Here is a 20,657-nt window from a genome sequence, read left to right as displayed (position 1 = left end):
CCAAGACACCTCCTGGAGCAGGGCCTTCTCCTCACCCAGCACTCTCCAAGACACCTCCTGGAGCAGGGCCTTCTCCCCACCCAGCACTCTCCAAGACACCTCCTGGAACAGGGCCTTCTCCTCACGCAGCACTCTCCAAGACACCTCCTGGAGCAGGGCCTTCTCCTCACCCAGCACTCTCCAAGACACCTCCTGGAGCAGGGCCTTCTCCTCACCCAGCACTCTCCAAGACACCTCCTGGAGCAGGGCCTTCTCTCCACCCAGCACTCTCCAAGACACCTCCTGGAACAAGGCCTTCTCCTCACCCAGCACTCTCCAAGACACCTCCTGGAACAGGGCCTTCTCCTCACCCAGCACTCTCCAAGATACCTCCTGGAGCAGGGCCTTCTCCCCACCCAGCACTCTCCAAGACACCTCCTGGAGCAGGGCCTTCTCCCCACCCAGCACTCTCCAAGACACCTCCTGCAGCAGGACCTTCTCCACCCAGCACTCTAAAGACACCTCCTGGAGAAGGGCCTTCTCCTCACCCAGCACTCTCCAGGACACCTCCTGGAGCAGGGCCTTCTCCTCACCCAGCACTCTCCAAGACACCTCCTGAACAGGGCCTTCTTCTCCACCCAGCACTCTCCAAGACACCTCCTGGAACAAGGCCTTCTCCTCCACCCAGCACTCTCCAAGACACCTCCTGAACAGGGCCTTATCCTCACCCAGCACTCTCCAAGACACCTCCTGGAACAGGGCCTCCTCCTCCACCCAGCACTCTCCAAGACACCTCCTGAACAGGGCCTTCTCCCCACCCAGCACTCTCCAAGACACCTCCTGGAAGAGGGCCTTCTCCTCCACCCAGCACTCTCCAAGACACCTCCTGGAGCAGGGCCTTCTCCCCACCCAGCACTCTCCAAGACACCTCCTGGAGCAGGGCCTTCTCCTCACCCAGCACTCTCCAAGACACCCCTGGAGCAGGACCTTCTCCACCCAGCACTCTCCAAGACACCTCCTGGAACAGGGCCTTCTCCCCACCCAGCACTCTCCATGACACCTCCTGGAGCAGGGCCTTCTCCCCACCCAGCACTGTCCAAGACACCCCTAGAGCAGGACCTTCTCCTCACCCAGCACTCTCCAAGACACCTCCTGGAACAGGGCCTTCTCCAACCAGTACTCTCCAAGACACCTCCTAGAGCAGGGTCTTCTCTCCACCCAGCACTCTCCAAGACACCTCCTGGAACAGGGCCTTCTCCTCACCCAGCACTCTCCAAGACACCTCCTGGAGCAGGGCCTTCTCCTCACCCAGCACTCTCCAAGACGCCTCCTGGAGCAGGACCTTCTCCCCACCCAGCACTCTCCAAGACGCCTCCTGGAGCAGGGCCTTCTCCCCACCCAGCACTCTCCAAGACACCTCCTGGAACAGGGCCTTCTCCCCACCCAGCACTCTCCAAGACACCTCCTGGAGCAGGGCCTTCTCCCCACCCAGCACTCTCCAAGACACCTCCTGCAGCAGGACCTTCTCCACCCAGCACTCTCCAAGACACCTCCTGGAGAAGGGCCTTCTCTCACCCAGCACTCTCCAAGACACCTCCTGGAGCAGGGCCTTCTCCTCACCCAGCACTCTCCAAGACACCTCCTGGAACAGAGCCTTCTCCTCCACCCAGCACTCTCCAAGACTCCTCCTGGAGCAGGGCCTTCTCCCCACCCAGCACTCTCTAAGACACCTCCTGGAGCAGGGCCTTCTCCTCACCCAGCACTCTCCAAGACACCTCCTGGATCAGGGCCTTCTCCATACCCAGCACTCTCCAAGACACCTCCTGCAGCAGGGCCTTCTCCCCACCCAGCACTCTCCAAGATATCTCCTGGAACAAGGTTTTCTCCTCCACCCAGCACTCTCCAAGACACCTCCTGGAACAGGGCCTTCTCCTCCACCCAGCACTCTCCAAGACACCTCCTGGAGCAGGGCCTTCTCCCCACCCAGCACTCTCCAAGACATCTCCTGGAGCAGGGTCTTCTCCCCACCCAGCACTCTCCAAGACACCTCCTGGAGCAGGGCCTTCTCCCCACCCAGCACTCTCCAAGACACCTCCTGGAGCAGAGTCTCCTCCCCACCCAGCACTCTCCAAGACACCTCCTGGAGCAGGGCCTTCTCCCCACCCAGCACTCTCCAAGACACCTCCTGGAGCAGGACCTTCTCCACCCAGCACTCTCCAAGACACCTCCTGGAGCAGGGCCTTGTCCTCCACCCAGCACTCTCCAAGACACCTCCTGGAGCAGAGCCTCCTCCCCACCCAGCACTCTCCAAGACACCTCCTGGAGCAGGGCCTTGTCTTCCACCCAGCACTCTCCAAGACACCTCCTGGAGCAGGGCCTTCTCCCCACCCAGCACTCTCCAAGACATCTCCTGGAGCAGGGTCTTCTCCCCACCCAGCACTCTCCAAGACACCTCCTGAACAGGGCCTTCTCCCCACCCAGCACTCTCCAAGACACCTCCTGAACAGGGCCTCCTCCCCACCCAGCACTCTCCAAGACACCTCCTGGAGCAGGGCCTTCTCCCCACCCAGCACTCTCCAAGACACCTCCTGGAGCAGGGCCTTCTCCCCACAGATGAGATCTGTGGCCTGGAGAAGGCCCAGAGCAAAACCCCCTTAGTGCTCTCCTAGCTTTCCCCTGCCTGCTGGCCATTAAGCTCACTCTCTGCAGCACTCCAGATGGGCCCTAGCCTGGCCCTGGGAGTGCACTTCCATGGTCAAAAGGAGGCTTAGCAACTCAGCAATTTTAAAAATAAAAAAAATAAATTGAGTTTTTTCCAGTGTTAGCTCTGGAATGACTGAAATTCCCAAAAGCACTAGCCCCACATTCCTGCTCCAAAAATAAGCCCACTGCCAAAGGTAGAGGAGCCTGAAGAATGCTTTCCCAGGAAGACAGGGGTGACTGCGTCGTGGGGCAGAGCCTGGGCTGCCAGCGCCATGGTCAGGTGCCTGAAGTGGCTGCCAGCTTGGTGAGGGACAGACCTCTATGCACCCAACTGCTGGTCTGTGAAGTCTGACTGAAAAGAGTGAAGTCCACAAGGAGAAGGCAGTTTCTGATGTCGCCCTGTGTGCCTGCTGGCCGACAACCCTGTGTGACGCAGCGGGAGGGTGGGAAGTACCGCCTTTCAGCCTCCCTGCTGCAGAGGCACAGCCACACTCAACACCACACTGTGAAGACCAGCGTCCTTCATCTGAGGCCTCCAGGCCACCCCTCTCCTGAGAAAACACTGCCACATTCCACCTAGTAGCACATGTAGGGCGGGCTTACCTGAGAACCGCGATGACCACCCTGACAGCGGTGCGGAACCTCGTGAAAGGACGAGATGAGGCTCCCTTCTTATCTGCTTTGGAAGGGAACACCCCCAAGTGAGCAATCATGGAGAGTGTCTCCTGCTCTGAATCCTGGAACCCGCCGATCAACAGTAACAGATATTTCTTCTGATAAATCAGAGCTTTTCTGAAGCTCTCTGCTCTCAAATAATGCAGGTACAACTTCTCCATCTGAAGGAAAAACACAGCAGGCTCCTTCACAAGCAGCACAGAGACCTGCTGCCCCTCATGCAGCCCTCCATGGCTCCTCACACAGGACCAGACTCATCTCCTCAGCAAACTCTCATGAAGTCAGTCCTAGACACCCCGTGGTGCTCCATCAACCTGCCTACCAGACAAAACCTGGGCACACCGCCCCTCACAGCACCAGCAGCTGAGTCCCCATGAAGGACCCTGGAACTCCCACCTACGTAAGGGCCAAACTGGGCAAGGCGGGGGTTCACCATGGGTCTGCGGACAACCTGGCGGACAACTGCAGGGAACCAGGGGCTGCACACAGAGCTCTGTGCCCACACTGATAAGCAGCTTTTCCTCAGAGCCAGCCCACAGCTGGTGCCCCCCTCCTATAAGGGTGTGCATTTTGTGGACGTGCCGATAGCCACACACAGCAGATGAGACTTGCATGCTGTGTCCCTGCATTTGTCTGCAGCTGACCACTGACCAACACATGATCTAAAAGTGCCACAACACCCTGTACCCTGATTCCCACAGGGACATGGTCTCATTCTATGCCCCAGCACCCAGGTGTGCTTGGTCTTACTCTGTGCCCCAGCACCCAGGCGGGCTGGGTCTTACTCTGTGCCCCAACACCCAGGTAGGCTTGGTCTTACTCTGTGCCCCAGTACCCACATGGGCTTGGCCTTCCTCTATACCCCAACACCCAAATGGGCTTAATCTTACTTTGACACTGGAGATATTTGCTTCCTCGCTGGCATCCAGTGTGGGCCGACCAGGGTCTGAGTACCGTGGAACTGTCCTGTCGTGCTTCCAGGCAGACCTGCCCGACCTCTGTAACGAACCACAGCCTGGACCCTCTACAAAGCTCTTCTTTTTATTTCTGCAGTACTGGGGATTGAATGCTTGGTGCTCCACCCCCGAGCTACATTCCCACCCTGTTTTTCTTTTTACGTTTGAGGCAAGGTCTCACTAAGTTGCCAAGTCTCAAGCCCCCTGAGAGGCTGGAGCTGTTTTTCAGTAAGAACACCTTGAGAAGGATGACTAAGAGCAAACTGAGGCAGGAGATAGTGGCCAGGCCTCACCCCAGGGGAGAAGGTCGTGTGCCAACACCTGGCTTCTCCCAGGACTTCTGTAGGGGAGGCCCAGCATGGATGGGCGGGAGCTGTGCATGGGTCTCCCTGAGCCCAGGGTGCAACTGAGGCTGCACTGACCATGGACGGTACACCCCGGTACACCCCTGCTCCCCTCAAGCACTGTGTGGTGGCTTCTTACAGATAACACTGGGTGCTCAGGAGGCCAGGGCAGGAGGTAGAGACCAGCCTAGGCAGCAGAGCCCAACGCAGTCTCAAACCACCACCCAGGACAGGAAGGACAAAGACACAGGTCTGGGGTGGACACCTACGCTCAGGACACAGCCCTTCTGCGCGTGGTGCTTCAAGGTCCTCTCCAGCCGGGACACTACCCTGCGCAGCTCCGCCTCCTCCCGGGCCGCTGTGCTGAGGGCACTGGTGAGCGTGTTGTTGTCCTGTAGCAGCAGGTCCACCAGCTGGACTTGGAGCTTTGCTGCCGTTTTCTTCTTAAAAGGAGGAAATAAAGAGAGCATGCACGTGGTTCTGCTGCCGCTGGCTGTCTTCGGGGTTACAGGTCAAAGCTGGGAGTCTGACAGGAAGCTGTGCAGCTGGGTGCCGCTAACCCTTTACCAGGCAGGAAACACCAACTCTTCTACTCCCATCTTTTCCTCCTCAAGGAAGCAAACTTTCACAACACTGGACAGCATGAGTAACACAGGCCTGTTACAGTCACCTCTCCTATTGTTCTAGGAGCACCACAAACAGAGGTGGCACTCAAAGAGGTGACAAGGAGTACTGTGCTCATACTTGGGGTCAATGTGCAAGTCCTGTAAGATAGGCCCGTTACCTCCCAAATCACAGGGCACGTAGCAGAGCTCACCAGTGGCTGCCCCAGGACGTGTGGGGGTAGTGGCAGCCTCCTGACAGCAGGCAGTGCTGCACAACACTCTGGGGGGTGAGCCCAGGGCCCTCTGCCACTGGGCCACACCAGCCCCTTTCATCTACTTTGAGACAGGGTCTGCTAATGGAGGCCAGCCTACCACATGGCTGGGATAACAGACACAGCACCTGGCCACAAGACACTTCTGATTTCATAAACATCACACACTTGTCAGAGACCATGTCAGCAGCCAGCGATTTTTCCAAAGACTGCACATAGGGCACAGAACTTTCCAGGAGGAATTGGGTTTCATTTTTTGCTGTGGCCTTAGAAACAGTGAGTGGGCTGAGCATCCAGGAAGTGGAGAAGCCCATGCCCTGGCAGACCAGCCACTCCAGGGCCAGCTCAGGCCCCGCAGAGAGCACACCTGCACAGAGGGGTTCAGAGACCATGCAGCCTTCACTGGACTGCATGGCCAAGCCCCGAGGACTCTACAATATGGCCAAAGTAGAGGCACTGCATGAGGTCACGTGGGGCAGGACCCAGATGGCAAAGCCCCAACAGCAAGGGAGAGAGGAACCACCAACAACCCACAAAAGAACCCAGAGTGCTGCCACGACACCCTCTGGAGAACCTTGGCCCTTAGGTCAGGGCTGAGGGCGCAGGGTACCTGGGAGGAGGTGGGCGTGCTTAGTTCAGACTTCAGCCCCTGTAAAGTCTGCACTAAAGATGACACTGCCTTCTCGTTGGATACAGTCCAGTCGTGAATCGTCCTGTAAAGGTGAAAGGGCATTCACAAGGGCCACAAGTACCTCATGTGCTCTCCTCCTGGCTACCCAAGGACTCCCGCGTGAAGAGAGGCAAGGAAAGTGCAGCAGCCATCACCCTCAGCCCACACCCACACCCAGTAACTGCGATGCTTGGCCGCCCTCGGGCATGATAATCAGCTATCACCCGCTCCGGCCACCTCTCCATGACTTGGGGGCTGAGAAACCCTCTTCCAGGGTGGTAGAGGGGCACAGTCCCAGGCAGGTTGGCAGGGCCGGCAGGTGGACATGTCTGAGAGGCACAAAATCTCCAGCCCCACATCACTGAGTACCAGGCAGTGCCCAGGTGCCCACACGCCTCTGCTTTCTGCTGGACTTCTGGGCCAATTGTTAAAAATTCTGACCGAGAGGCTAGGAGTATGGCTCGGTGGTCTAGCGCTTGCCTGGCACATGTAGGGCACTGGGTTCAGTCCTCAGCATCACATAAAAATAAATCAATAAAACAGGGCAGGAGTTGTGGCTCAGCAGTAGCGTGCTTGTCTAGCACATGCAAGGCCCTGGGTTCGATCCTCAGCACCACATAAAAAATGAACAAAATGAAGGTATTTTGTCCAACTACAACTAAAAAAAAATATATATTTTTTAAAAATCAATAAAATAAAGGTAACATGTGCATCTACAGCTAAAAATGTATTTTAAAAAATCCTGTCCTAAATGAAACTGCTTAGAAATTATGTTGCTCTGTACACTGAACCCTACTAGTCAGGAGAACTCGACTAGCTGATTGTGTACGGGAGCGCCCGGCTCCCCCGACCCCAGTCCACACAGAACTTTCTCCGCACAGCTTCCTGGCACTGAGTCTGGCCTCAGTTGTCTGAGTGGTGGCCCTGGAGGCCTGGGGCGATGCAGCACAGCACCGCAACCCTGCACGAGCAGGGCAGGGGTGCCCAGGGCTCTCCAGGTAGTGTGGAGAACACACATCTGTGTGGAACTCGGAAGCCTGGTCAGATGCCCGGCGCGTCACAGGGTTTTCCTCCGATATGAGAAGGCAGAAGACAGGGTTTCATCGGGTCTTTCGGGGAAGCCCTGCCCACTGACTTGGGAAGGGAACAAGGGTGAGCCCACCACCACCAAGAGCTCAGAGCCTGATTGCTCCCAGCACCTAGGGCGAGTGGCAGGTGCGGGCGCTGTGCAGGGAGTCACCTGTCCACAGTGCGGCTGACGAAGCTGGCCAAGAGTCCAGCAGCACAGAGCAGCTGCTGGCGAATCCTCTCCAGCTCCTGCCGCTGGCCCTGCAGGAGGTCCAACTCCAGGGAGCCTGGGCGGGGGCCATCACCCTGGGGCGCCTCCTCCTCCTCCTCCTCCTCCTCCTCCTCGGCGGCGCGCAGCCCTCGCACCACCTGCTGCAGCTGCTCCATCTTGTGCGCGTCCCTCTGGCGCTGCAGTTGCAGCTCCCGCTGCCGGCAAGGGCCAGAAACAGAGAAGACCTGAGGTGAGTTTCCAAGACAAGGGCTGGGCCTGTGGCTGGGCCTCACTGGGGTCTGGCCCACCCGTCCTTAGCACCCTCCACCCTGCACAGGCCCAGGCCACACCCTGGAGCCCATCTTCACTCCTGAAGGCCACAGGGCTGACACCAGAGCCAGGCGAGCCCTCGAGGCCTGCTGGAGAGGAGCCTGTGGCGCAGACTCAGGCAGGACAAGCTTCACACACAACACACCCTCACACAGACATGGACAGGCCTGCGCCTGCACACACTGCAGCCCTGGGCCAGGTCCATGGTGGTCCTCTGGTCCCAAAGCCTCACCTCACCGAGCAACCACCTGCCCTCTTGGTGAGTTAATCTGCCCAGCACCCCCAGGTCCCAGAGGTGCAGGAGGAACACCTCCACACACACTGGAGCACCTTGCGGAGTACCCTGACCCCACAGGGCAAGACCAGGCACCTCAGAAAGGGCAGAGGGACACTCATGACACAGACAGGTCTCCTCACAAGAATCAAAAACATGGACAGGAAGAGCCGAGACTGAGACTGCTGGAGAAGAGCCCAGCCCAGGCCTGAGCCACACAGCTTGCAGGGTTGGGCTGGTGCAGGGGCTCCCCTTCTGATGTCCACTCAGTGCTCCAGCCACAGGGGTGACAGAAGAGGTGATTTTACCCATTTTCCATGTGAGGAAAGTAAAATTTATGACCACACAGGAGACTCAGTTAAGTACACCCAGAACAGGGCTCTGAACTTCAGGTTCACTGAAGCTGCAGGAAAACTCCAAGGGTCTGTCCCCACTGCACACACGTCTGGGCAGTCGGAGCCCAAGGAGAGGCCTCCTTGGCTTTTATGCAGAATCGTGGCGCTGCTCACTTCATGAAACACCCGAATGGAATGGGTGTGGCCTGGGACCTCTGGCAGCGAGGGGCAGAGACCCTGCAGCACCACAATGGTCAGACAGTCACTTCCCAGGTGCCAGCCGGCACGCTAGGGACATCAGTGCACACATAGTGGCCCAGGACCCTGCTGGCGGCACTACCCGATGTCTACACCTCCACAACATTCTTGCTTCTTTCCATGTGGTTGGTGATAAAACACAATCATTTAGGAAATTTTTTAAACAGAAAAAAAAATATATTAAGTGCCACTGACATGTGGGAAATGCGTCCACAAGAGCCTTGATGGCAGTAGATCACATCTCGTGGGACTCCATGCACAGGAGAACCCTGCAGAGGCAGGGCCACAGCAACAGGCAGGCCAGGCGTCCCGGGGCTGTGTGTGAGGGAGCTGAGCCAACACAGCCTTGGCCTGGGTGGAGAGAAGCTCCCAAACACTGCTGGGATCAACCCTCAACCACCAAACCATGCGACTAAAGTGGAAGAACCCATTGGTACCCGAATTCTATCTCACGAAGCTGCTGGGCACACCAAGCACCCTTCTGATAGGAACTCCTACAACCATCATCATATCACTTTAGGATCTGTTTATCCTTGAAACGTTTAGAAACCCAGAGTTTCACTTTAGGAAGCAGATGTCCCTTTCCTACTTCATGGCAGGCAAACCCTTGGAAGGACCAGGCCATTGGTTTTACCTGTGTGTTAATCACACACACACTCTTTCATAATTTCATAAAATACAAAAGCAAGCAGTGAAGATACTGTTTAAAAAGCCTTGAGTTGACATAAAATATATCTAAATATTAAAAGCCTTCAAAACCCACAAGAGAACACTTCTGAACCTGTCCCCTGAGGACACTGGGATTTCAAAGACATCACAAGGAAACTACATCCAGGAACCCTTATAACACAGCTCAGAAATTCCCATCAGAACACCTGCAAAACAAACTCAGAAGCCTGCAGCAAGAAGGGTCTGCCATGACCACATGGGGCTCATGCCAGGGACGAGAGGGCATCTCAGATGGAGGCCAAACACTTGGCACGTACACACCATCAGGGAAAAGGACCAGAGCCACAGATCTCAACTGACCCTGAAAAAACACAGACAAGAGCTTCCAAACACTGGGGAGAGCTACCAAAGACTGCTGCGAGGCTGCCTGACCAGAGGACGGTCCACACTGGAGCTTCAGAAGGCTCGGCTTTTTCTCCCCGTTTTTTGCAGCCCTGCAGATTGAACCTAGGGCTTACCACAACCAAGGAAATGGTTCTACCTCCAGGACATATCCTCAGCCCTTATTTTACTTTGAGACAGGGTCTGCCTAAGTTGCCAAGGCTCGCCCTGAACTTTGGATCCTCCTGTCTCAGCCTCCCAAGCCTCTGGGGTCACAGGTGTGGCCAAACCATACCCAGCCAGAAGGCCGTTTCTTGTTAAAACGTCAGCACTACACAAGCAACCCACAGACTGAATGCAATCCCTATTGTAACCCCATGGCCTTTGTGCAGAAATGAAACTCAAACTTCAGTCACATGGAATTGCAAGGAGCCCAAATGGCCAAAAACATCTTGAAAAGGAGATTCGCTGAAGGAATCACGCTTCCCAATTTCAAAGTTCTCTGCCAGGTTGGAGGAAGTTGCAGGATGAGGTGCTGGCAAGAGGACACTCGAACCCGAGGACAGAGGACAAAGGCCCAGGATGAGCCCCTTGAGGACTGTCCTACCCTTCACTGCTCAGGTTTTCTAAGAACTCACGAACGGCCGCAGACGGCTCTCACCAGCTTCTCCTTGTCTCTCTGCCACTTCTTCCACTCCTCGGCGTCTGCCTGGCTGGGCCTCGGCATCCTCCTCCTGGCTTCCTTGCGGGCTTCGTGCACTCTCCCTCGTGTGTGTAACTGCTCTAATTCTGCCTGCGGCCAAGCTGGCTTCTCCCTGCTGCTCTCCAGGCAGCATCTCAGCTCCTGGCTCTGGGTCTGCAGCGTGTCCACCGCCAACCTCAAGGTGGCACTTACCTCCTGCTGCTTCTGGAGCTGCACACGGTGCTCCTGGGCCTGGGCCTCCAGCTGCTGCTGGGTGTGCAGGGCCTGCTGCTGCACCCTGGCCAGCACGGCCTGGAGCTCCTGCACGCGGGCCTTCTCCTCCTTCAGCTTCCGCAGCAGGGTGTGCTGCATAGGTTTCTCCTGCGTGCTGCGGCTCAGCTGCTCCGTCAGGACCCGCTCATGCTGCAAGGCCTCCGACAGCTCCCGGGAGCGGCTCCTCTCTGCCTCTAGGCTCTCCTGGAGCTGGGATAGCTGGCTGCGCTCCTGGGCCAGCAAGGCTTCACAGCGCGAGTGCTCAATTTGCAGCTCCTGCTGCAGGTTGTCCTTGGCCATCCGCTCATGTTTCAATGCAATACACAGCTGATTATTTTGAGCATGTTGCTTCTCCAAAGATATTTTTAACTCCTGCATTGGTGAAAAAACAAGATGGGGAAAAGTAAATAATTGTGAGGAAAAGCATCTAAGTAATTTTCCCTGCCTAGCATCTGTTCATGAGCTGTGACCCAGCGGTTGGGCCTTTCCAAGTTTGTACACACAGGAAATCTTGCTTCTGTCGTCTGCGACAGGCGTGGAAGTGGCCTCGCGTCAACACACATACCCGCCCACACTCAGGAGACCCCTCTTCTGTCCTCAGAAAACCACGAAACCCAGGGCCCAAAGACACACATGTGCTGCGTACTGTGAACCAGGATTCTGAAAGGCAGGCCCCTGACCCACAGAGCTGACAGAGAACCCGCTCTGAGCAAGAGGTCACTGGTTAGGCCTACACAGGACAAAGAAGCTGCATTCCCACCAATGATCTGGGCCATGCAGAGACCACGCAGGCTGCGTGGACAGTCAGAGAGAAGACTCGCCCACCTTCCAGAGACGAACACTCAGGGACAGCAGGGACCACTGAGCAGAGCCATGTGCCTTCACAGGCTGCCCCTCCCCAGTGCAGTGGTTCTGTCACCGCAGAGTCGAACTGTGCCTAAAGACGCAGCCCGCTCTCACTGCCTCAAGCTCCCACCAACTGGGCACACTGCTGGGAAGGAGAGCCAGGCAGGCGGCAGGGGTGACGGTGGGGGTTGTCTCTGCATCCTGCTCCTGACCTCCCTCACTGGCTGGAAGCCTGGGCGCCCCTGTTGCCCAGTTACCTCCAGGGCCTTGGCACTCTGGCCCTCCCTCTGCAGGTGCTGCAGCTGCTGCTCCTCCTGCTGGGCCTGGAGGACACGCTCCTTCCCACGCTCACACTCCAGTTCCTCCAGTGCAGCCTTCAGGTCACTCTCCTTCCCGTCCAGCAGAGACCTATAAGGCGACAGCCGGGGGCACTGTGTGCACATCAGGAATGCTGACGGGAAGCAGCCTGCCACTCCCGCTCATCTGTGGGACTCCATCCCTCACTCCCAGACCCAAGCCCAAGGGTTCTCTGTAAGCCCCGCAGCAGATGGGGCTGAGGTGACCTGTGACCCAGCTGACAGTCAACAGAGGGGGCTGTTGGGGCATACCTCAGCTGGAGGGACTCCCGCTGCACCTCATCAAGGGACTCCAGCAGCCTCGCGTTCTCCGACTTCAAGTCCTGTGCTGCGCTCTGCTCCAGTGCTAGGAGTCTGCGGACATCACTTGCCGTCTCCTGCTCTTTGCTCAGGGTTCTCTGCAAGTCACTTGCTATGCACTTTTCCTGCTCAACCTTGTAGGCCAACAGCTCAACTGAGAGAGATCAAAACACAAGAGAGCGTTACTCAAAAAGAGTGCCAAGCGTGTGCGAGCAGGGCTGAGTCAGAGAACTGCTGAACGGGTGGCGGGGACGCACTCCCTCGGCCTGAGTCCATCCCTCCTAGGTGGGCTCTCCAGAAGTAACGACGTGCCCTCCAGGCCATCCCACAGGGCCAGCCAGTCCTGCCACATACGCCCGCAGGGACAAACCTGCGTGGCTTTGCAGGAGAATCTCCTGGAACCAATGGAAGAGATCACCCAGCTCCGCACAGACTCCTCTGGATAAGAGGAGGAGGAGACATGCCCCACCCATCCATGAGGTCAGTGCTTTCTATGCACCAAAGCCAGAAAAGGGTACATGAGAGAGAAAAACCACAGACCAGGGCCCTTGCAGACACAGGACGAGAGCAAGTACAGCCTAGAATGCACAACTGGGCAGAACCCAGCACAAGGCCATCTGCAGAATGCTCCTCACACTAAGGAGTGACCAGTACAAGAACGGACATTTACCCAGGTCTGACTTGCACAAAGGCCAGAAAGCAAGTGGGGAAAGAACCAAAAGCATCACTTACTCACAGCTGATGTAAGCAACTACAGAAAACTGCCAAAGAACTTAAATTGAAAGTGGAAACACATAACACTCCCAAGGCCTCCCACACGCTCACAGGAGCAGGGTTCTGCAGCCTGGGTGTCCCATGAGACCCCAGCACTCTGGCTGAGGGCCTAGCTGCCACTGTCCCGTACCCCACAGGAGCACACCCAGTGGGGGCCGTGAGGTTGGAGGCACAAGGCAGCAAGAGCAGTGACACCCACCCTGCCTGCGCAGCTGGTGCTCCCGCTGGCTCCCACGGGCCTCTGCACTGGTCAGCGCCGCACACAGCTGCTGCAGCTTCTCCTGGTTCTGCAGGTGAGTCAGACGCAGCTGGGCACGCAGGGCCTGGACCTCAGACAGCAGGCTACTCCTGTCCTGCAGGCGCTGGTGCTTCTGAGCCTTCTCCTGCAGGTCTCCCTATGAGAGAAGAGGCATGGTGTGAGGCACAGGACTGGCAGGCGCTAGGGAAGGAGGCAGAATTTGTGTATACTTGTCCCTCTGCAGCCCACCCTTGCAAGCTTAAGCTTCCAGCACTGTTGGGACAGGCTACGGACCCCAGGAGTGTGGTGGGTGCATGGGCCCCAGCACCCCCACGGCTCTAGGCCCAGGTGGAGCATTGGCCCCTGACCCTCAGCACCCCTCGCCTATCAGGCACAGCGGTGCAGCAGGCTCTGGTGCCCTGTAGCATCCTCGTCCTCTGGCCCCACGTGCAGAGTGCTGGGCAGCCCGGAGGCTGGTGTGCCAGGAGAGTGAGGTTCAGGAAGAAGCAGGGGTGCTGGCCAGAGCTCAGGAGTGAAAGCACACACGCTCCACTGCCTCTAACAGAGCCAGGGGCCTGGACTGAAAGGGTGCAGGTGCAGGGCTGCTGCTCACCTGCTCTCGCACAACCTTCTCCAGCCGCTCAAACAGGAAGCTGTAGTCCACTGGGTCTGGGCCGCTGGGCCTTGACTGCAGTTCCGCCTTCAGTTTCTCCCGCTCCCTCTCCAATGCCTCTTGCATGGCCTGCAGAAACCGGCCCCTCCAGTCGAGATGCATATCAGAAGACTCCTGTCAAGGAGAAGCAAAGTCCCATGCTGGGCTGGGAGTGGCAGAGTGATGGCCAATCATTGCCTGAGACCCCAGCTTCTGTCCTCAGCCCAGCAGAAAAAGCCTCCATGCTCTCACCAGTGGGTGCTATGAGTGCTCTCCCACACATATGCTGGACCCCCAGCCCCGCTGTGACCGCACTTGGAGGCATGGCCTCAATAAAGTTGAGTGGGGCCAGGGGTGGGGCCCTGCTCCAACAGGACTGTGGCTTTGTTTCTAAGAAGAGGATGAGATAACGAGTGCTCTCTCTCTCTCTACCATTGAGGACCCAGCAAAGAGGAGCCATCTGCAAACCAGGAGTCAGACCTCACCAGAGCCCAGCTGTGCTGGCTCCTGATCCCAGCCTCCAGTCTCCAGAGCGTCAGAAATGAACGTCTGTTGTTTAAGCCCCAGTCTGTGGTTCTACTATGGCAGCTGGGCAGGAGGAGGGCAAGAAAAAACACTCTGACAAGGAAAGGAGACCACGAGGGCCCAGGGTCACTCAGTGCCAGATGCGAATTACTGTCATAAGCAGAAACAGTGAAGTAAGACCGCGCGAAATGCTCACACATTGCTCTCCTCTTGGGCTGCTGCACCCTCAGGGCCTGGTCTAGAGAAGGCCAAGACTGTTATGGCTACCCTGCTGGCACCTGGCAGCCTCCAGGGGCCATGGCCAGGAGTGGGCACACTGCTGCTCGAGGACAGGGTAGCATGAGCCAAGTATAAGCAGTTCCCCAGGCACCTGTGGGAGGGTAGAGTCTGCACATGCTATCCAGGCCTACCAAGGGCCGTTAGTGGGGCCGGGCAGGCGGCACATCCATGGGCACCAGCAGCTCCCAGCACCAGGACGTGGCTCTTCCCTCCCTTGTGGCCCTTTCATCCAGTGGGAAAAGCAGGAGTCGGGGACTGAGAGCAAGAGACATCACGATGAGGATGGAGCATGGGGAGGGAAGTGTGGGGCCTGGTATGAAACTCAGAAGGGTCTTGGCATCCATTCTGTGTGCTGAGGCAGTCCCTGGGCACTGGGAGGGGCCAGGTCCAGGCGACAGCCTGGGATATAGCAGTGCAGGGTGAGGGTGGTAAGGACCAATGGGTCAGTCTGCCTGTCCCATGGCAGGCCCAGATATGCCTAGAGATCTCAGAGCCATGTGACCAGCTGGGCTTCCTTGGTCCTGCCTCCCCAGAGCCCCGCCTGCCTTCCACTGATCCTCCCACTTCCAGAGCTCATCAGCTAGGGGCGTGCACGGCTGTGCAGGGGTGCCGTACGGGGGTGTTCACCTGTCCTAGCCGTGCGACATAACCCCCATGTCTGTGCACAGCTCCCCTCAGACCTGGCTGTCACTCTAAGTCCTCAAGGTCCTTTGAAAAACAGATGTGAGATGCAAGTAAAATCGGATCTTTCTGGGGACAGAGTGGGGCTAGTGGCAGAGCACTTGCCCAGCGTGCCCAAGGCCCTGGGTTCTATCCCCAGCACCCCCCGAACCAAAAAAAAAAAAAAAAAAAGAAAAGAAAAAACAGACCCCTGTATTTCTCCCTCACTGAGCCAGCGATTCCATACCTTCTCTCCTCTCTCTGGGGCCCCCTCCAGCAGGCCCTGTCCCTCACCGGAGAAGTAATCCAGGGAGGCCCAGGGCTCACCCTTGCTCAGAGTGCTGGGGAGGCCTCGGCTCTCCGATAACGCCAGGATCTGGTGGCTCTCGTCACACACCATCTGCAGCAAAGCCTGCAGGGGAAAACACATGAGGAAGGGGAAACGGCCCGCAGCCACTGCCACACGCAGCCACCATCCAGAGTGCGCTGCAGGGCAGGAGGACGCTGCCTGCACAGTGGTGGTGCCCGCTAAGGCAGCACACAGATAGCCACCAGCTGTCTTCACCACGGGCTTCAGACTTCCCTTCCCAGCTGCTGGAGGACACCTGCTCCCTCTCTCCTTCCTCCCAGGAACACCATCTTCCCTCCAAGCTGGGGCCCAGCACCTCCCCAGCTCTGAGACACTTTGAGGAAGCTGCTCCAGGGCCCAAGTGCGTAGCCAGGCTGCCAGGGGAGCATCCGTGGCTTCCCCACACCACTGCGTCTGGGCAAACCACAGGAGTGCCAAGTGGGGAAGAGCAACACTAAGACGCTGAGCGGTGAGTGCGACCCGGCCACCCACAGCAGAGCCGGCCGCGATGCTAAGGACACGACCAAGACAGGATGACTGACATGGGCTGGAAACCCACCGGGCTGACGTGAAAGACAACTTTAAAACAACGTTTCTGGACGCATGAGGGAGAAGAAACACACTGTCTCCGATGCTAAGTAGGTGCACACCGAGGCCCTGCCCGGAGGAAGGGTGGGCCAGGTGGGTGCCACTGGGAGGCAGAACCCACCCACCACCTCCATCCACACAGGGCCCAGAGACAGTTTCCCTGGCTACAGACAGCGGGCCCCTTTCTACTTTGTAAGTACGCCATTTCTGGATTTTGTAACAAAAAGAAACATGTTTTAAAAGCACCCCTTGGACAGAAAACTCACAACCCACAGCCCTCTAGGTACAGCTTCCCAGCCAGGGAGGGCTGTGTCTCTGCAGCCCTGGGTTTTCTGTGAGAAAGCCTTCTCCACATGGACAAGGCCCAGGCCCAGGTAGTGGCGCACCAACAGCACCGGGACGCTGGTGGCTCGGCCCAGGGCTCTATCACCACGGCTTCCGGGAGCCAAGCCTCTGCTCTCGGGCCCTGGGGTTCTGTCGAGGAGAAACCTCCAAGTGTGTCCCACCTGCATGTGGCCTGCCACCCTGTCCAGAGGTCCTCACTGGCTTCCCTAAGCCACAGCTCTTCCTGGTGTCGCCTCACCTCAGGCTGCTTATCCACCCTGCATTCAAGGGCTCTCTGGGGATCTCCCATCGCAAGCCCAGCCTTCCACAGCCTCTTGGGGTAGAGCTACTCTAATAGCGACCACAAGTGACCACCCAAAGGGGCTACCCCAGGGAGCACAGGGACTACGGGGGACATGCAACGGACACAGGAACCACACAGGGAGACCACCCAAGGTGGCAGGCGTGCTCCCACGATGCACTGTGGCACCCAGGCAGGAGCGTCGCCCCTGGGGCTGCCCCGTGGCCCTCACCTACACATAGCATGGCCCTGGTACTCTACACTCCAGAAGGCATCTAAAACAACCCAGGGAGACAATGCACTTGGAGCAATTTAAGAAATCTACAAGAATCACATTTAGGCTTTAAGTTCTGACTCAAATAACCATAGCCCTTGGCCTCACTGCAGCCTCTTGATGGCTCCCTCAAGACTTCCCTGAAGTTCTTGCTTTTTTTTGTTAATTACTAAACTTAAGTATGAAGAATTTTCATTAACAACCTAATTTACTCCTTAAAATTTGGGAATTATACCTGAATTCCACCAGAGATCTGCCTCCAAAACCAAACCAAACACACACTATCATTTCCACCCAATCAGCCACAAACAATGATAAATAAATGCAAGAAGAGGACTCTCCCTGTCTCTTAGGACTAACACACATGCACTTGACCCCCACGAAGTGCTGGTCCCTACCTTCATGTGCAGGGGGTGGACCTCCTTCTCCTTCATCACTCCGGGTGGTTGTTGTGACCCTCTGGAGATGAGAGCAGGAGTCGCAGGACCAGCAGTGGGGACCTCGGGTCTTCCCAATTCTGGGCTCAGCATCATTCCAAAGCCCAGGCTGCCACCTAGAGCACCACATGGTGAGACCGGGCCACAGAGCCCACCTCCAGCTGCACCACAGCTCCATGAGTGGAGGAGAGCTGAGGAGCACCAGGCAAGGCAGTAGAAACCTCATCAGGTCAGGGAAGGCCACCCTGCACGCCTGGAGGAAAGCCTTGGGGACACCGCGCTCCTAAGCATAGAGGGCATGCACCCCTCACTGAGCTGACAACCTCCCCAAGCCGGCACGCTAGCGGCTGCACACATGAGCCTGTGCTCTACAGGCTCAAGGAAGGGAGCAAGAGTGGCAGGGAACAGAGGCGAGCGGGCAGCAGCTGGGCAGGCAGCAGACACGTGGTCCGGAAAAGGCCCGCATGCCTGATGAGAGTGCCCAAACATAGCTGAGACAGGGCCCCAGGTCCTCTGACAGGAGGGGGCTTGGAACCTTCCCAGGCGTGCAGCCCCATCTGATCCTCAGGCCCCCGGCAGGCAGGGCAGTGAGGAGGTGGCACCTTCAGAGCACCCAGTTCCAGACCCCAGCAGAAAGTGAGACGTCCAGAGACAAGGCCTCATTGGAAGATGGGCCAGTCCAGGTCCTCAGACCCAGAAAAGAGCATGCTGGGAAGAAACTGGATGTGCAGCCAACAGAAGACAATGCAGGAAAAGCAGCTACCACCTCCAGGGAAACAAGACGAGGCCTGCTGCTACAAGGCCAAGACACAAGGGTACAGGACGGAGCACCCAGACCGGCCTCTCAGGAATCCAAAGTGGGAGAACAGAGACACACTAGCACCAAAGTTAAGAAACTCCACAAAAATGTGGAGACGAGGACAAGGAGAAAAACTAAATTAAAGAAATCAGAAAATCAGAGCAGGGGGGTCTAATGCTTCATTTGCAAAAGCTACAGAAAGAAGAGAGAAGGCCACAGGATAAATGATTAGAAGGAATAAGAGGAAGCTCTTGAGGCTAGCAGCTGCATGCCGTCCCAACTAGGCAGCCCTGTAGGTCCCTGGTGTCACTGAGGGTGTGTGGAGCTGCAGGACAGAGTGGGTAGCATTCCAAGTCCAAGCACACATGACTCCCAACCCAGGAGTCTGAACCAAGGCAAACTCCAATGAGACAGACACAGGGACAGAGAGTCTCAAGAAGCCTCCCAGCACACGCTCCCAGAGCTCTGGGAAGCTGCTTCATTCCAGCACAACACCATTAAGGAAGGAAGGGGCTGGCCAGGCATTAGAGGTGCTCGGGGGCTCAGGGGACACACAGCTGAGGCACGTGGGTGGCCCAGCAGCGGGTGTGCGGCAGAACAGGAATAGAGGAAATGTATGCTAGGGACACTCGGCAGGGACACTGGCACAGGCACTCAGAGCTGGGCAAGACTGCACCACTGCTATGAATGTCATGTGAAGTGGCAAAGGTGACTAGAAACAAGCAAACGTTTGTTCCCAGAGTAGAATGTCGAGCGTCCCCAGAGAACAGGGACCCAAAGTCAGGGCAGACAGGACAGCAACAGCAAAAAGCTACTTCATTAGCATTCAGCAAGTGCTAAATTCCCAATGAACTATATTTCACCAGGATCTCATTCTCAAAAACCAATGGAAGAGGCAATGATGAATCAAAAAACCAAAAAACAAAACCTTGATGGCTAACTTGAAGAGAGACACCCTTACAGGAGAAACTGTCAAGTCAGATGAAGACGTTTGGCAGCCACAGTGCTGAGGCCAGTGTGCGAGGGCCCAATCTGGGGATTGAAGTCTGCAGCCCTCCCACAGGACCCCACCCTGGGAAGCACAAGGAAAACCTGGCGACTGCCCCACAGCCCAGGGTTCCTGCGGTGAAGACCCAGGAGGACACAGCAGCCCATACACCCTGGGAACAGCCGGACACAGGTGTGCCAAGGAGCAGCTCAGAGCCGCACCACTGCCCTTCCCCAGCTTCAGGAGGCAGAGCCAGTGGTGCTGGCTGCTCTGCCCTAGCTGACCTCCCCATGTCTGCCCGCCTGCGGGGGCTGCCACCAGGACATCAGCAAGGTCAAGGGGCCAGCTCTAATGCCGAGTGAGGCATGGAGCTATCTAAGAGATGCACTGCCGGTGCAGAGTGCAGCCAGCAGCAGGTCTGTAGCTCACCAGTGGCCAGGGGTGTGAGGATGGGCGGCCTGGGGTATGCCTGAGCCCTACTCCCTCTAAGAGGGAGAGCAAAGCAAGCCAAGACTCACTGTGTTCACTTCCGTCACAGTCCCCTGCCAACCCCAGAGGAGACGATCTTCGTGTGTCTTGAGAATTAGAAGCAGTTGCGATAAAGTCCTCGACGTCCTTCTCCTGCAGACAGACAGACAGACTCTGAGAAGCTACAGAGCAGCAGCTGCACTGCTCCACTCACCAGCCGACCTCCTCTGGGCCTCTAATCCCCTCACACCCACCGAGGCCAGTGCCTCCTCTGAGCTGCATCCCCAGCCCTGGTGAAGTTCTGTGGAGAGGCAGGGTCTCGCTAAGTCGCCCAGGCTGGCACCATCCTCCTGTCAGCCTCCCAAGCAGCAGCAATCACAGGTGTGGGCCCCACACCTGGCTTGGATGGAAGCTTCTAGGGCCAGAATTGCCATGTTCCCAATCAAACAGCATGTGCCAGCATTCAGAATGGGAGCCCACTGGGCCCCAGGATCCACTACTGACTCAAACGTGCCTATGGTACTTCAGTAGTCTCTAGCAAATATTTCAGATTTTTAATTTTTTGTGTGAAATGATAGTATATGGATACTTCAGATAACACATATCCCCCAAATTATCTTTATTTTAACTTAAGATACAAAAATCCCAAAGTAGTTGTCAGGAAAAACATCATCTAATTAAAAAATGATACATTGTTCTTAAAATTAACTTGCATAGGGCTGGGGTTGTGGTTCAGTGATAGAGCGCTTGCTTGCTTAGCATATGTGAGGCCCTGGGTTCGATCCCCAGCACCACATAAAAAGTACTAAATAAG

The 20,657-nt window shown here is 56.8% G+C and overlaps 1 protein-coding gene across 11 annotated transcripts in view; it reads right to left on the bottom strand.

Annotated features, from left to right (window-relative positions):
• Window positions 1-20,657, bottom strand: part of Pcnt (pericentrin) — a 111,372-nt gene that overhangs the window by 12,733 nt on the left and 77,982 nt on the right. For 7 of the 11 annotated variants that reach the window (XM_077795445.1, XM_077795439.1, XM_077795441.1 and 4 more), the window contains 13 exons: window positions 19,894-19,996; window positions 17,550-17,704; window positions 15,563-15,727; window positions 13,813-13,986; window positions 13,161-13,356; window positions 12,140-12,341; window positions 11,789-11,939; window positions 10,392-11,057; window positions 7,445-7,698; window positions 6,145-6,247; window positions 4,927-5,100; window positions 4,248-4,355; window positions 3,286-3,518 (listed from right to left, as the gene is read on the bottom strand). In XM_077795445.1, coding sequence (XP_077651571.1) covers window positions 3,286-3,518; window positions 4,248-4,355; window positions 4,927-5,100; window positions 6,145-6,247; window positions 7,445-7,698; window positions 10,392-11,057; window positions 11,789-11,939; window positions 12,140-12,341; window positions 13,161-13,356; window positions 13,813-13,986; window positions 15,563-15,727; window positions 17,550-17,704; window positions 19,894-19,996 — 2,684 coding nt within the window. The remainder of the gene's footprint in view (window positions 1-3,285; window positions 3,519-4,247; window positions 4,356-4,926; window positions 5,101-6,144; window positions 6,248-7,444; window positions 7,699-10,391; window positions 11,058-11,788; window positions 11,940-12,139; window positions 12,342-13,160; window positions 13,357-13,812; window positions 13,987-15,562; window positions 15,728-17,549; window positions 17,705-19,893; window positions 19,997-20,657) is intronic. The other 4 variants (XM_026379830.2, XM_077795447.1, XM_077795446.1 and 1 more) reach the window with 2 other exon arrangements.

Source organism: Urocitellus parryii, chromosome 2, assembly GCF_045843805.1.
Source record: "Urocitellus parryii isolate mUroPar1 chromosome 2, mUroPar1.hap1, whole genome shotgun sequence".
Taxonomy (NCBI): domain Eukaryota; kingdom Metazoa; phylum Chordata; class Mammalia; order Rodentia; family Sciuridae; genus Urocitellus; species Urocitellus parryii.
Note: the sequence above shows the minus strand (reverse complement) of the source record. Positions and strands in the feature narration are given on the sequence as shown.